The following is a 15564-nucleotide window of genomic DNA, read 5'->3' as shown; positions in this document are numbered from 1 at the left end:
CTGTATATGAATAGACATGCACTTTGAAAAATCTTTACATCAGAAATATAGCAACTTGACATTAAGTAAAGCTAGGACTGTGATCTGGCAACCTTGTAAATCAGATGGAAGCATTCTGTGTTCTTTTGCTTCTACTGGGATTCTGAATAGAAATTATATATAAATTTATCATGTAGTCCTACATTTCTTCTGCTGATGCCAAAATTTCTTATGGCTGAAAACTTTGGATGTGCATCAGTAATATCTTGAGCTAAACTGCAATTCAAAAATGCCACAAACAATATTTCTATATATCTGTTTATTTGCATGCCATTGATAGTGTCTAATCACTTTACATATTTATTGCTTTTCTTCCACAAAAGTTTGAAAAAGACAATATCCTTTACATGTCCAGACATAGGGCCAGAAAATTTTCATTATATATTAATAAATCAATTTAACAAAAGTATATCACATATTTATAAAGCTATTTCTCTCAATTTTAATTTAAAATCTGTAAAAGAATTATAGACCCACTGTGATTTTAACTGTGAGAACAGGAACTTGGTTCTTTAACAAACTGACAATTAATTGGCAGTTGACTAACAGTTGGGATATTAATCAACACGGCAACATTTACTATTTTACAGTCATGTTTAACTAACTACTATAGATGCTATCATGTTTACAAATACCTGTGTCCTAGAAAGAGTGAAGGGAGATTTATGTTTTGATGGCTATATAAACAGATAGATGTTGAGAGGCCTGGCTTAGTAGATACATCCAGCAAATGTAGGAATGATCCATGTAAGCCATCCTGCCCATTTATTCACAACATAGAAACTACACTGGAGATGCACAAGAGAAGCTACTGCCATGCAGTTCAGCCAGTGGATCATAATGCCGTTAAGTGCCTTGATCCAGAATGATTGCTATTGTGAAGTATTAAGAAGGCACTGTGTATACTGGCACAAGTATGTTTGTTTTACGAAGTGAGGCAAAATGGCTAGTCCAAATAAATGTCAACAAGTATTCTTCTGTAAACATTTTACCTGGTGAAGTTTTTTTTAAATTATGTGAAATGTTATCTTTGATTCCATGATTTATCTTGCACACTTATGGCATAATTCTCATTTTAGAAGAATCAGTTGTTTCATACCATCATTTCAAATGTGTTACTCAGCTGGATTAAAATAACAATTTCCTCTCTATCTTTATGAATGGAGAACAGAACAAAACAAAATATTTTCATCTGAAAGGTGAAGCAATGTAATAAAGAAGGATGCTAGAATTCAAAGAAATAGCTGTGTTAGTCTGGGATATCAGTATGCAAAGGAAATTTGTAGCACCTTTGAAACTAACTCTGCAAAAAAAAGTTGTAGCATAATATTTCGTCTATGGAAGCTTATACTACAATTTCTTTCACACAGTTAGTCCCAAAGGTGCTACAAGTGCCCTTTGCATAAGGTGGATGCTAAAAGTGATGTTTGTGCCAATGAGTATAACCTACTTTAATACAAAGGTAGCATTAATGATAGTAAAGAATATATCAACTTATTTCATTTTCAATATGCTTGAAAATGATATGACTCTTATTAGCTAAGGTGTGAAAACTTTGATTGTCCAACTTTTGTAACTTCCTAGGTTATTTAACATTAATTGCAGAGATAGGAATTAATTGCAGAAATGTACAATCAAAAAGCCTTCCAGGATGGACAATGGTAAAGGATTGTGGAAACTGAAGCCCAAATGTTCTGGAGGGGCCAAAGGACCTTTGCCCTACAGATATGGTTATACTTGCAAGATTAATAAGACATGACCCTCAAAATGCTTTTATTCAGCAATTGTCTAATTTATCTTCTAAGGTTCACCTTAGAACACATGATTGACAACATTATAGGCAAAAAATGTTTTGGTTTTTTTGGAGGGGTATATTTAATATTTTAATTTTTCAATGATATGAAACAAGGAAAATATTTAAGCGTCAGTTTCAAAGCATTTCCATACAACTCTACAGCAGTAAATCCAAAATGGCAATGTCTTATTGTCAGTGGTTTGTTTCAAAGATGACAGTTGGTGCCCTTCTGTAACTGGAATCTAATTTTATGGTTCTTGCAAATCATTTTCTGACATACATTTTCATGAAGCCCTGCAAGGCTTTGAAAAATGGGTTTAAAAAACAAACAAACAAGGCAGCTTAATAACTTGAAATCTAGTGTTAATGAAGTAAGTAGGTGTTTCAGAAATGTATAGCAAAAGAATAATAATGATAAACAAATTTCCTTATCTCTAATACAAAATGTGGTTTAAGGAAAAATGTCTTGAACAGCAAATTATAAATTATATTGTAGAAAATTCCTGCAGACAGATCATGCATTTTGAAATACTCCACATTATTCCTGATAAAATACTGGAAACATTACTTTGAGGATACCAGATGTGCTGACGTCTAATTCTGTAACACTGAGCTGTTAACAGTGCCGTTTTCTTTCTTCTGCTTTTACATATGTTTGCTTTGAATGAGCATTTCCCAACTGAAAATCTTTGTAATTATAAATAAATAAGAACTACATGTTTCAACCAGTACTAACATCTCTTCATATTGAAATGTTCTCAAACCAGTAAATACAACAATACCACTAGCATCAAACATTGCTTGGTCTTGCAGCAATGGATCCAGTTCTAAGATGTTGAGTCTTCAGTTCTGAATATCCACATTCTGAAGCACAAAGGCCACTCTGCTTGGAATGTACACCTAAAAGAAGGATAACCACATCTTCATCATAAGCCTTTGGGCTGAGGAAGGCGATAAATCTAAATGAGTAAAATAAGCTACTTACCATTTGAGCATGAAATATGTAATTAGGAACCCACATTTATGAAGTGTGCCATCAATATTCATTAAATGTAGAATAGAATAATGGACTTGGGCATTCTGTCCTGAGGCCCACAGGGTAATAGAAATGATGCACTTCCCTTTACCTTTGGCACTTACTAGAGCTAGATCTGCTGATAGGTTTGAATGCAATTACCACTAGAGGGCTCCATGTGATTTACAATCCCCAATTTTAGACACTTGAGGACATTCAGGTCGATACACTGTACAGTGATAAATGACAAACACTTACTGCTCCATTTGAGCTCTATTGTGCTCCAAATTAAAGCTGCTCCAGGTTTGTCATACATGTAAATACAAAGTGTAATTCTTTGTATCAACAGGCCCATATTGCAGTACTATAGGCTTTACTACTTTTGATCTTGATCAGAAAATTAATTTGCTTTTGCAAATGGTTATTAAGTTATTTCACTTTCTTTTAATATTACATGCAAACTTTTTAACCTGATTGAACTCCACGTCTTGCTTTGTTCTTCAAAAGTAGGGTTTTTTCTTTTGATTTTTTGGACAAGGCAAAAAAGAAATCAGCGACGGCATACTCTCTACACAATACTTCTTCCAAATACAGATTAGGCTCACAGCTCAAAACATGACAGATACATTCTGTTTACCAATTACCTTGATATGTGGTAGTTTACAGACTGCTGAATGCAATTGATCACATAAACTGAACTCAATAACAATGCAATTAGAAAAGAGTCAGCAGATGAGTGAAGATTGCAGGCTTCCTTTTTGACAACGCCAGTGTTTTAAGACTCTCCTCCTCCTCCTCCTCCTTCTCTTGGCATTCCTAATATAATGCTATTTTCAGCCATGTTATCTCCAAGCGAGAGCCTGACTGACGGCATGAAAAGCTTTTATAGTCGCCAACCAGAATGAAAGGTGTAAAGCAAACAGCTTTAGGAAAAAAGGGAAAAGAACAGCTGATCTTCATCGAACCAGACTGTAGCATGTCCAATGCATCTCGGCTCTCCTCAGTGAACAGAGTGTTTTCCCCCTAAGGTTTCTGTGATAAATAACTCCAACAAATCTGCTCAGCAGGGAAGGAAATGCAACACACACTTGGGTTAGAATCATGTGCCTCCAAATTTACGATTAAAGAAAAATAATGATAGTTGTAGGGGTGGGGGTTTTATGCTTATTTATTGCCACAGATTTAAGTGCTGAAGGATTTACTTCCAAATGATTTTTTTATAAACAAAGTCACATGGATTTAAGTAGCTGGCAGTTTGAAACAAACAAACAAAAAATTAGCACAACGTAGATAATGTGCTACACTCCAAGCTACCAAGCTAGACAAATACGGAAGAGTTAATGATAACACAATGGCAGGAAAAAGGATAGTTCAAATCAGGCCTAGCTGAGGGTTGTATGTTCTTCTGAAGATCAAATCCTTTCCACAGAAACTCATGAATGCCTTTTTAAAAACAACAACAACAAAAAACTCCTACTGTAAGAGAAAAGGGTGGTACTGTGTACTTGTGTGAATTGTGTAGGCCTGTGTTAGGCACATTATTTGTAATACAAAGATTCCACAAGGAGATTATTTATATTTAAAAATGATTTTTTTAAAAAAAGTTCTATTACTGATTGTGTAACATCCATTTTTTAAAATGCTTTAAAAAAACTGAGATAAATTAAATCCAAATACAAGCATGTTAAAACCTGTTTAAATCCTTCTTACCATGTAACAGGCCCAGCTATTCTGGCCCAGGTGGTCAAACATTATGAACATGATCCCATAGGTCCAGTACTGTATTTGTTTGTCCAGTAGAATTATTTTTACTGGCCCCACCATTGGATGCCCCCTTAATGTAAGCAGAAGGAACATTAAAAAAAATAGCAACAGGGAATGAAAGGTTACATGTATTCTCCCAGCTTCCTCATCTCCTGATAATTACCATCCCAAATCTATTTCCATTTATAAAAAGTACATGTTAAATGCAAATATATATTTAACACCAAGTTTAGTTTTCCTCTCAGAACTATGAAGGACGCTTCATCTTTAAAGGAGTGATAAATATTAATCTAAAGTTTTAATTCCTGCTTATGGAACAGTGATATATTTCAAATCACTGCAATTATTCTATTCATTTTTATGTGCAATTTCTATAGAAAACAGTAAACAAGCCTGTCTACAGTGTGCACATTATTAAAAAACTGTTAATGGAAAGGTGGGAAATGATAGTGTCAGGTATTGAAACGTTAACTGCCTTTTTAACAGTTGATGTTTTCTGCACCACCTGTCTTCTTACAGAATCTGATTAACTGCCTTGTGTCACTTGCCATTTCCTTATCTAATATGGTTTCCTCTATCAATCACATTGATATTTGTTGGCATTTCGTTTACAATCACCATAAAAGTGGAACTCAAAGCTTTGATGATATTCTTCTTGAAGGAATTACATTCCTTTTTTGCTGGTTGTTCATTCATCTACTTCCTGAGTAGTATATTGAGGAAAGGGGAAAATAATTGAAAACTGGACTATTGCATAAACCAAGTACCAAATGAAGTCACCACGCCCATCCTCATCCCCATCTCTATCAAACAACAAGGACTGCCAGTTAGGCAAAATTTAGAATACCTTGGGTAATTCAGCAGAAATCATAAGGTCTTGATTTACTGTTTACTTGGTATAGAATTTACAGAGCCACTTTTTTCAAACCAAGAGCATATTGTATTGACTTTCCCACCCTGAAGGAATATGGATGGATTGGACTACAGCTCTCATCATCCTCCAACAGCATGACAAATTTTAATGTAACATATGGCTAAGATCCAATTATGTCTTTTCACCTTTAGTGCCAGAAGTCTTTAGACTCCCAAAATGCTGCAGCCTTCTATAGTGCCAAAAGACTCTGTACCCAGTCCTGAATTCTAGGTCTTCCAGCATGCTGGAGCAGGTGTTAGGGCAGTGATCCCCAAAGTGGATAGTAGCCTATTTGGCTGTTATGTTTTTTCAGTCTGTTGACCTAACAGAACGTAGCATTTTATAGACACAAGATTTTTTCCCATGCAAATGTAAATTTAGAAATGAGCAATTTAAAAAATTACATCAGAACCCACAAAGTAAGTACAAGAAATCCTTGTCACAAAACTAATGGGTGGGATCTAAAAAACTTTATAAATTATCCATTATGAACAGGACTCTGAATCCTGATTCAAGCACTGTCTTCTATTAAAGTCATATATAGCTCAGTTACTTAATATTAGGAAGTTTTGCAGAGGAGCTTCACTTCCATACCATGGATTAGGTGGCCTACCGAAGTCTCTTTATATATGAACATTTTCTTAAACAGTTATCAATGTGTATACATTGTCACAAATAAGTCACACATGGTAAACAGAATCACACCTGTTTCTAGCATCTATAGTCCTCCTTTATATGTTTAAGCAGTACTTTTGATCACAGGTTATAATGTCAGAGAACTTTTATTTCATCACAACCACCCTGCTATGTGGTTGGCTTCATAATTTTCTTACTCAGTTTTAGTTGTATTAGATGTAAGTCTTTTGCTACTCTGATTATCTTTCCTCGCTTCCAACCATCTGTAAATCATGCAGCCAACTAGATATACACTGTGGGACAGGACACTTAGGGGCTGTGTTATCTGAGTCATCTCGGCATTTTACGCTGAGGGTAGACTAGTGGTTCTCACCATTTGGTCCTTCAATTGTTGTGAACATCATTCCCCACTACCACTGGTGCTAAGCTGGAGCTTCTTGAATATAAAATCAAAATATCTGGAAAATCAAAGATTGAGAACTACTGGAAAACTTTTGCTTGTTGTTAGCCAATATGTTTTTATTGTATTTTTCTTTCTTTCATAAGTTATCTTAAGTCCCAGCCTGGATAGATGGATGAGATCTTTGACAGAAATGTCATAGGATCAGTAGGTAATCTATATGATTACATTAGGGGCAAATCATCTTATAAGATCCACCAGGAAGGGCTCTGACTAGGTCAAGGAAGTACAGGTTGCTCACCTGTAACTGTGTTTCTTCGAGTGGTCATCTGCGAATTCACACAAATGGGTTTATTCTGCGCCTGTGCAGCAATCCTCGGAAACTTCTAGAATCTCTAGGCAGAAAGTAATGTATCTTTCTGAAACTTTTTGGCGGTAGCCCCGCCCACCCGTATATAAGGCCCCTGGTGGCCCGCTCTTCCTCAGTTCCGAATGAGCCGCTAATCAGCACGGCAACAAGCGTTGTCAATGAGCAGACACTGAGGGGATGGATGGGCGGGTTTGTGTGAATTCGCAGATGACCACTCAAAGAAACACAGTTACAGGTGAGCAACCTGTACTTCTTCTTCGTGGTCTCTGCGAATCACACAAATGGGTTTAGACTAGCGAGCTATAGTCAGTGGAGGAGGGAGTGTCAATCTCCAATAATCACATATCAATAAGGTATGTAAACCAAACAGCTGTGTTATTTATTAACAGTACACAGGTCTATTGCATGGCAGAAAGTAACACTGCCCTCCCAAAGGCTGCTTCATGCCTGGCCCTCGCATCCAGCCTGTAATGTTTAATGAATGTCAAAGGCTGGGACCAGACAGCTGCCTTGCACACATCCTCAAGGGGTATCCCCGTCAAAAAGGCTGAGGATGCAGCTACCGCCCTAGTTGCATGGGCCCTAACCCGACCTGGTAGAGGCTTTCTAGCCAGTTCGTAGCAGAGGTGTATGGTACTCACGACCCACTTGGAGAACCTCTGCGGTGACACCGGCAGCCCCTTCTCGGCTTCGGAGTAGCACACAAAAAGTCTCTCCGAACGCCTGGAAGCAGATGTCCTGTCCAGATAGAACGCCAGCGCCCTGCGGACATCCAGGGCATGGAGCTGACGCTCAGAGTCTGTGGTCGGATTAGGAGCCAGAGTCGGCAAAACAATGTCCTGGTTGATGTGGAAAGCAGACACAACCTTTGGCAAGAAAGTAATGTCTGTACGGAGCACCACCTTGTCCTTATGGAAACGGAGGAAAGGCTGGTCCATCCTCAGAGCACACAGTTCACCAGCTCGACGGGCTGAGGTGATAGCTACCAGGAAGGCCGTCTTCCAAGTGAGGAGTCTGAGGTCCGTGGTAGCTAAGGGCTCAAAGGGCTTGGACACCAAATGTGCCAGGACAGTATCTAGACTCCACTGTGGCGTAGGGTCTAGAATCAGTGATGTAAATTGTTAAATCCCTTTAGGAACCTCCTTATGAGAGGATCACCAAACAGGGAAGGCTTGTCCTGAAATAGGTAGTGAGATGAGATAGCCGAAAGGTAGCACTTGATAGAACTCAAAGAAAGTCCTGCGTCCGCCAAGGACATGAGAAAGTCCAGGACGACAGGGATGGAGACACGGGATGGTGGAATGTCCTTTGATTGATATCTTGTACACCGGATGGAAGTGTCCTCAGGATAGAATCCTCCATGCTACCAATGGGAGAGATTGCATCTCGGGATGGTGAACTCGTCCGCCGTGGAGCGAGAGGAGGTTGGGCCGGTGCTCGAGGCTGAGATAGTCCTGTGCTTGTTGCAGGAGCAGAGCAAACCAAGGTTGTCTGGGCCACCACGGAGTTATCAGAATTGCATCCGTGTGGTCGGCCAGCATCTTCGAGAAGACTCGAGTGATGAGGGGAAATGGAGGAAAGGCATAAAGGAGTCCTTGAGTCCATTTGATCTGGAAGGCGTCCCCTTCTGATCTTGGGTCTCTGTACTGTGAGCAAAATCTTGCGGTGTGAGCGTTGAGCCGGGAAGCGAAGAGGTCGAGGAGGGGGGTTCCCCACCGGTTGAAGAGCAGGGAGACTACTTCTGGGTGCAGTCGCCACTCGTGGCAAGTGGAGGGTGACCTGCTGAGCTGGTCTGCCAGGTCGTTCTGGTCGCCGGGCAGGTGGATGCTCTGTAGTAGAATTTTTTGTGCTATGCACCATTCCCAGATGCGGATGGTGGCTAACAGCAGAGTCCTTGACTTTGTACCTCCTTGTTTGTTGAGGTAATACATGACGGTGGTGTTGTCAGTGAGCAGGAGTACCACCTTGCCAGCGAGGACCGACTGAAAGGCTCTGAGTGCTTTTTCCACGGCAAGTATTTCCAAGACGTTGATGTGGAAAGAAGCTTCTGCCGGTGACCATTTGTCTTTTATTGTAAGGTCTAGCATATGGGCACCCCATCCTCGTAGGGAGGCATCCGTAGTCAGAGAAATGTCCGGCTGGGGGGGTAGGAATGGCATCCCCACACAGACGTTGCCGGATTGGAGCCACCATCGTAAAGACTTCTGTACAGTCCTCGGGATGGTGAGAAGCTTGGTAGGCGCGTGTCGGACGGAGTCGAACACGGATAAGAACCAAGATTGGATGGGTCTTAGACGTAGCCTGGCCCACGGTGTGACAAAAGTGGTGGAGGCTAAATGTCCCATGGCGATTTGCACTGTACGGGCCCGAAGGCGCCTTCGGCGCAAGCAGGGTTGCAGGGATGCACAGAGGGCCTGGAACCTTGTCTTTGGAAGGTATGCCCTCATCTGCAGGGAGTCCAGCGTTGCCCCTATAAAGTCTATTCGCTTGGTAGGGGTCAAGTTGGACTTGTCGAAGTTGACCTGTAGTCCCAGTGCCTGTAGCAGGGACAGGGCAAATTCCAGCTGCTTGAAAAGCGTGTCCTTTGAGGATGCTGCGAAGAGCCAGTCGTCCAGGTATGGGAAAACTGTGATGCCCTTTTGACGCAGGTATGCCACCACGGGTGCCATGCTCTTGGATACTCTTGGAGCTGTAGAGAGGCCAAAGGGAAGGACCTTGTACTGGTACGCCTGATGTCCCACAGCAAAAGCGAGGAATCTGCGGTGGTCCTCCAGGATCGCTATATGAAAGTAGGCATCTTTCAAGTCCAGCGTCACGAACCAGTGGTCCTCCTGCAGGAGTGGTAAGATAGAAGCAAGGGTTACCATCCTGAACTTCTTGTAGACAATAAAGTCATTGAGGGCTCGAAGATCCATTATTGGTCTAAGGCCAGAATCTTTTTTCGGTACAGTGAAGTACCTGGAAAAAAAGCACCGCTTGAACTCAGAGGGATGGACAGGTTCAATGGCGCCCTTGTCTAGGAGAGCGCGCACTTCGTCGAGAAGGGTGTCCGAGGGGATGGTGGAAACGAAGGCTCCAGTTGGTGGGAGCTCAGAGAACTCTAGGGCATAGCCCCTGCGGATGATGTTAAGTGCCAAAGAGTCCATAGTGATGGCGGCCCAGTTGTTGAAGAAAGGGCTCAGCCTGGAGGTGACGAGGTGCGCGGGAACACATCAGAACCTCTCCTTGCCCCGGCCATCCTTCTTCCTATACCCTTGTTGGTATCTGGGCTGGGAAGATTGGCGGCCGTCTGATGGGGGAGCAGGTGACCTGGAAGATCGGCCCTGAGGCTTATTGTCCTGGTGGTAAGGACGGTCCTGGGGCTGAAAACGGTACTGGCCTCCTGGGTGCCAGGGGCGCTGACCAGGGTACCTCTGACGAGGGGATTTGGACGGTACGGAGGACATACCGTGCTTTCTAGCCGAGGTCTTCATCCGGTACTTGAAGCTGAGCTCTATTCTCTATTGAAGAGGCCCGAGTTGTCAAAGGGCATGTCTTCAATAGCCGCCTTAGCCTGGGGAGTGAGGTCTGAGGATCGGAGCCATGCATAGCGGCGGAGAGCTATGGAGCCAGAGAGAATCTTAGACGCACAGTCTGTGGAGTGTCTGGCAGAGATAATCTGCTGTCCAGCCATCAGGTGGATCTCGTTCCTGAGAGCCGCCATCGTACGCCTCCTGTCATCAGGCAAGTCACCAATGGTGGGATCCATCTTCTCCACCAGGTACTGAACATAGGCCACCATGCAAGCCGCATAGTTGGCAATTTTAAGGTCCAGGGCTGCCGAGGCGTAGAATTTTTTTAGCCAGGCCGTCTAATTTTTTACTGTCCTTGTCAACGGGCGAGGACGAGGTTTTAGGTGCAAAGGTAGACTGGGCCCCTTCCACTATAGCTGAATTCAGCTTGGGATGGTTAGAAAGCCAGGACGGCGCCGATGGAGTGACCCGGTACAGGTTCTCAATCCTGCGCGAAGTTGACGGAATGGTGGCTGGGGCGTCCCAAGAACACTTCGCGATCTTCTCCAGGGACGGGAGGTAGGCCAGGGCTGGTGGGGCTGGAGCAGAACCGTGGATCCTCCTTTCCACCGGATCGAGGGCATCATCCTCGGGATGGGAGACTTCAAGCTTGAGGGCGTCAGCCATCCGAATGATCCTGTCTGCAAAAGCCCAAACATCGTCCGTGGGTGAAGGGACGGAAGGGCTTTGAGGCACAAACGGGGCATCCTCGTCCGAAGCAGGGAAAACAGAACGAGGCGAGCCCGAGCCGGACCCCGAGGGGGATGGGCTTCACCGCCTGATCAGAGGGTCTGCAAGTGCAGCCAGAGCCTCGTCGGCTTCGGTGCCTAGGGTAGCCTGGTCCCGAGAGGCAGAGCACGGCCGTCTCTTTGGTGGAGGCGAGGGAGATCTTGACCTCGGCCTCTGAGGGGAGAACGGAGCGTAGGAGTCCTGAAGCTCTCCCTCTGATTCAGAGTCCACATGCACAATCTGTAGGCTATCTGCCGGTACAGAGAGGTGGCTTGTGAGAAGGACTCTAGGCTCGAATGGCACCATCCGGGAAGACACCAGTATAGACGGAGTCGGGGTGTTCACCGGCTCGAGAACAGGCAATGTCGACGGTACTGGCCTCGACTCAGGCGGAGGCACTGAGAACGTGCTTGGGGGGCCCTTACGGCGGCTCTTACCAGGCGGTGAGGACGAACGAGCCCGCTTCTTGTCCCAGTGGGAGCGTTTTTCCCCTTTTTTGGTAGGGGCCTTGGTGGCATCCGCTTCCCCAGAAGCTCCAGAGCCGCCAGGCTGGCTGAGAACCCTCTCATAGAGGGCAGCCTTGAGAGTCCGATCCCGGTTCTTGAGGGCTTGGGCGGACATGGCCTTGCAGTGGGCACAACTGCCCTGGATGTGTGTCTCGCCTAAACAGAGGACACACTTGTCGTGGCCATTGGCCCTGGGGATTTTAACCCCGCATTTGGAACATTGCTTGAAAGAGGCCATGGTAAGAGAAGTCCGTTACCAGTCCGAAGTCAAACCGAAAAGCAAAAGTCATCCGTCCAAAGGAACCGAAAGAATGGTCAGTTGAAAGTTTTAGGTCAAAGCCAGAGATTCCAAATAGAAGAGCAAGCCAAAGCTAGCGAAGTTCCTCGAGCTGCTTAGCGCGGCGAAATGAAGGAACTGAGGAAGAGCGGGCCACCAGGGGCCTTATATACGGGTGGGCGGGGCTACCACCAAAAAGTTGCAGAAAGATACATTACTTTCTGCCTAGAGATTCTAGAAGTTTCCAAGGATTGCTGCGCTGGCGCAGAATAAACCCATTTGTGTGATTCGCAGAGACCACGAAGAAGAAGTCAGTGATCTCCTCAGAGCCAAAACATTCCCATTTAGAAAAAACAAAACATATCCCGTGTACGACTTGCCACATCTACTTAATGAAATGTACATTTCATTGAGGATGTAATGGAATGTCAAAATAACTAAATCTGCCTGCATTTGTTCTACAAATGCTGCAATTTGTATCTTAACATGACTAAATGTCCACATTAATTCATGTGTTAGAACAGTAGCACATATTTTCTAGACAAATGTCAAATATTGCAGCATAATAGCCGATAAAATGACAGCTAATTGAGAGTATGCCAATCTGCCATCTCACACTGTGCAGAGAGAAACATAATCAATGCTTTCCATAATCCATGGGAAGATGGTTATATGAAATCATCAGCATGAGCTCTTGCTCTCTTCTTCAATGTGAGTATCTGGGGATGGGGATAGACTCTATATAACACTTTTTTTATACCTGCCTGTTTCTCCAAAGAACTCAGAACAGGTTACATATCCCCCAAAAGCAATTTCCTACCGAGATTACATAGCTAGCCAATTAAGTGGGAGAACAGACATGACAGAGACTAATGCTCAGCTGGTTCCAGCAGCACAATATTGCAGACAGAGGTAGTGTGACATTGTGCATCACTGTGCAATCAAGATTCAAAGCAACTTTGTAGCAATAATTTCATATGCCAGGTCCTAGCTCTATAATACAGAAACCATGAACAAAAATTATCCCTGAACATGTGCAGAAAGGAATTTGATTACTTTTTAAAAATGCATAAAAATTATGTGAAGAATGCTATGCAGCTCTGAAGGGTTTTGGAAATCAGGTACCAGGGTGAGTCACAGGAATTTTTTAAAGGATATTCTTTCACTTAGACAGGGTGATGACAAAAGTTCATTTTTATTTCCCACAGAGGCATGTTACCATATATTTCAGAGCAAATACATCAGTTAAAAAATATTATATGTCCCATGTGTTAAATATGAAATTATTATTATTATTATTTGAGACAATTAATCTGAAATTAAACAATAAAATAAATAAGGTATTCAGAATTCTGAAACAATTTCTGTAACATTTACCCCCTCAAGCACAACTTGGCTTATACAGTTACAAATGAAAAATAAATTATTTCCTCACATATATTGTCTATACATTTAGTAGCAGAAATGGTTCGGTTCCCATTTCACTTGCTTCTCTTTATTCTTGGGCCCTTTAACATTACACAATTATAGTACTATGAATGTATTTTAAATGCTGGAGTTTCCTCCTATGCAATGCTGCAATTTTCAGTTTAAGGAGGGACATTTTAAATTCTCAGCTAGAGAGCTCCAGTGCCTCAGAAAATGGATTTCAGGATTCTATATAATGAGGGCATGATTCTTAAAGTGGAATCACAGCACAGAACAAAGGACCTTAAGGACCTATAGTACTAGAACTAATTTCAAAATTAGCATTATCTTTGGGCCCTTTACTCAAAATGGTTATTAGCAGTAGCAGAAGGAATATAAATAATCTATGTTTTGTAAGGTAAGTTTTAGTAACTCTTACTGCTAAGATTCTGAACATACATTAATATTATTTATGATATAATGCAATTTAGTTTGTGGAGAGTCTTTGTGAGTCATGAGGGCTGGAACCACCCATTTTTTCTTGTGGGAGGAATGGCAAGATGCCTCATGTCTTTCCCCAAATATTCTCCAAATATTTCAACTTGCAATTACATTCAATATAAACTCCAGAGTGAAGCATTTGTAAGACAAGAGGATGGTATGTATTCTCTACAAACTGTACATATGTGTAAGGACTTTCTTCCTTTACTCTTCTACATGGGTTCTGGATACCAGGAAATTTTATATGATGTATGTTCAGATCCAGATAGATGTCTTCTATCTGGATACAGCAAAAGGGCACTAAGTTAATTTGCATTAGAGTTTGTTGGAAAGACAGCACAACATTTTTTTTCAAAAACAAACTCTTGGTGAGTACAGGGATTGCTACCAAGTCCTAAGACCTCTTTCCTGAGGATTAAAAATGATTGAGTCTCACAAGTCACACAGTGGTAGCATATAGGGGGAGACAGTCCCCCATGGCTGCAAATAGAGGTGAAGTTTAGCATTATCAACTGGCAAGTACTTTTACAATTTTGTATCACTAAGCTCTCATTATCATTTCGAAATTGATTGCTGCTGTGATTTGCTTATAGCAGTGATTCTTTTAAACCAGCTTTCCTCATGTTAAGTATTGGCATTGCTTCTGGAGGCAATATTTTGGTGAGCTGGTATTCAAAATCTGCTAATATACTCGGCTTTAAAAACAGTACTGTTCTGACCTTTCCCCAAGATCACTAATAGGGTTTATTTTACTAATAATCAGATCAAAATAAGTGAATAAGTATAGGCATTCCAGCACAACAGCAACACTATACATGAGTTAAAATATTCTATGGCAACATTTCCCCTAAAGTTCCAAATATTTCTCTTTTTCTAAGAGTGCAGACTCAATCTTGGATTACATCTGAAATTTGCCTCTGAGATTTAGTAGATATGGCCTCTCCTCTTGCATTCTGTTCTGTGTTCCTTATAACTAGCTCCCATTCTATGTTATTTCTCCTGTGCATCATAGGAAGTTGATTAGTTAAACACTACATAGATGTTGAACAGACCTTATAATTTCCATCGCCCCAAATGAGCAAAAACAACTTTTAAAAGAAAAGGAAAAAGAAACAATTTTAAATATTGATTGAGCATAGCACATACTAGATCTCATCTCAGATGGAACACAATAAATTGTTTCCTGAAATCTAGAAAGAGAAAAATAAACCAGCTAGCCTAACCCAAGCAAAGCCCATAGGAGAAGAGTGAAGAATATGCATGACATACTTCTGGATCTTGCCTATCAAACTCTAAACACCTATGAGCAAGCTGTAGCCTACCCGAAAGATAGTGTGGCCTATCCTTAAAGTATCCTGTCTTATATTGCTAAGTTTCAGATCAACCTGTTAAGCTGTTTTGTGGTGACAAGTCTTGGAACCTACTGTCCACTCCTGATTTCTGTTGGAAATGCGATTAATCAGATCCACCCTTAATGCAGGACTATATAATAACTGCCAGTCCATTATATTTCTGGGGATGTTCTGTATCTCAGATAGCCAGCAAATTTGGCATTCTGCTATCTAGCCCTCAGCCCAACTTTTCTCACGACATGCTATAGTGGTGCTCCGGGGTTAAGCAAAGTAATTCGTTCCGCGGCTGTCTGTCGTAACCGAAAAGCC

General features: G+C 41.9%; 1 protein-coding gene across 4 annotated transcripts in view; it reads right to left on the bottom strand.

Moving 5' to 3' along the window:
- Positions 1-281: 281 nt before the first annotated feature.
- The window catches only part of GBE1 (1,4-alpha-glucan branching enzyme 1), a 293313-nt gene continuing 278030 nt past the window's right edge, over positions 282-15564 (bottom strand). For 2 of the 4 annotated variants that reach the window (XR_006103177.1, XR_006103178.1), the window contains 2 exons: positions 3494-3905; positions 282-2734 (listed from right to left, as the gene is read on the bottom strand). Coding sequence is in view for 2 of the 4 variants with exons in the window: in XM_042461049.1 (XP_042316983.1) it covers positions 2678-2734 (57 nt within the window). In the remaining 2 variants the exon portion in view is untranslated. The remainder of the gene's footprint in view (positions 2735-3493; positions 3906-15564) is intronic. The other 2 variants (XM_042461049.1, XM_042461051.1) reach the window with 1 other exon arrangement.

Source organism: Sceloporus undulatus, chromosome 3 (assembly GCF_019175285.1).
Source record: "Sceloporus undulatus isolate JIND9_A2432 ecotype Alabama chromosome 3, SceUnd_v1.1, whole genome shotgun sequence".
Taxonomy (NCBI): domain Eukaryota; kingdom Metazoa; phylum Chordata; class Lepidosauria; order Squamata; family Phrynosomatidae; genus Sceloporus; species Sceloporus undulatus.
Note: the sequence above shows the minus strand (reverse complement) of the source record. Positions and strands in the feature narration are given on the sequence as shown.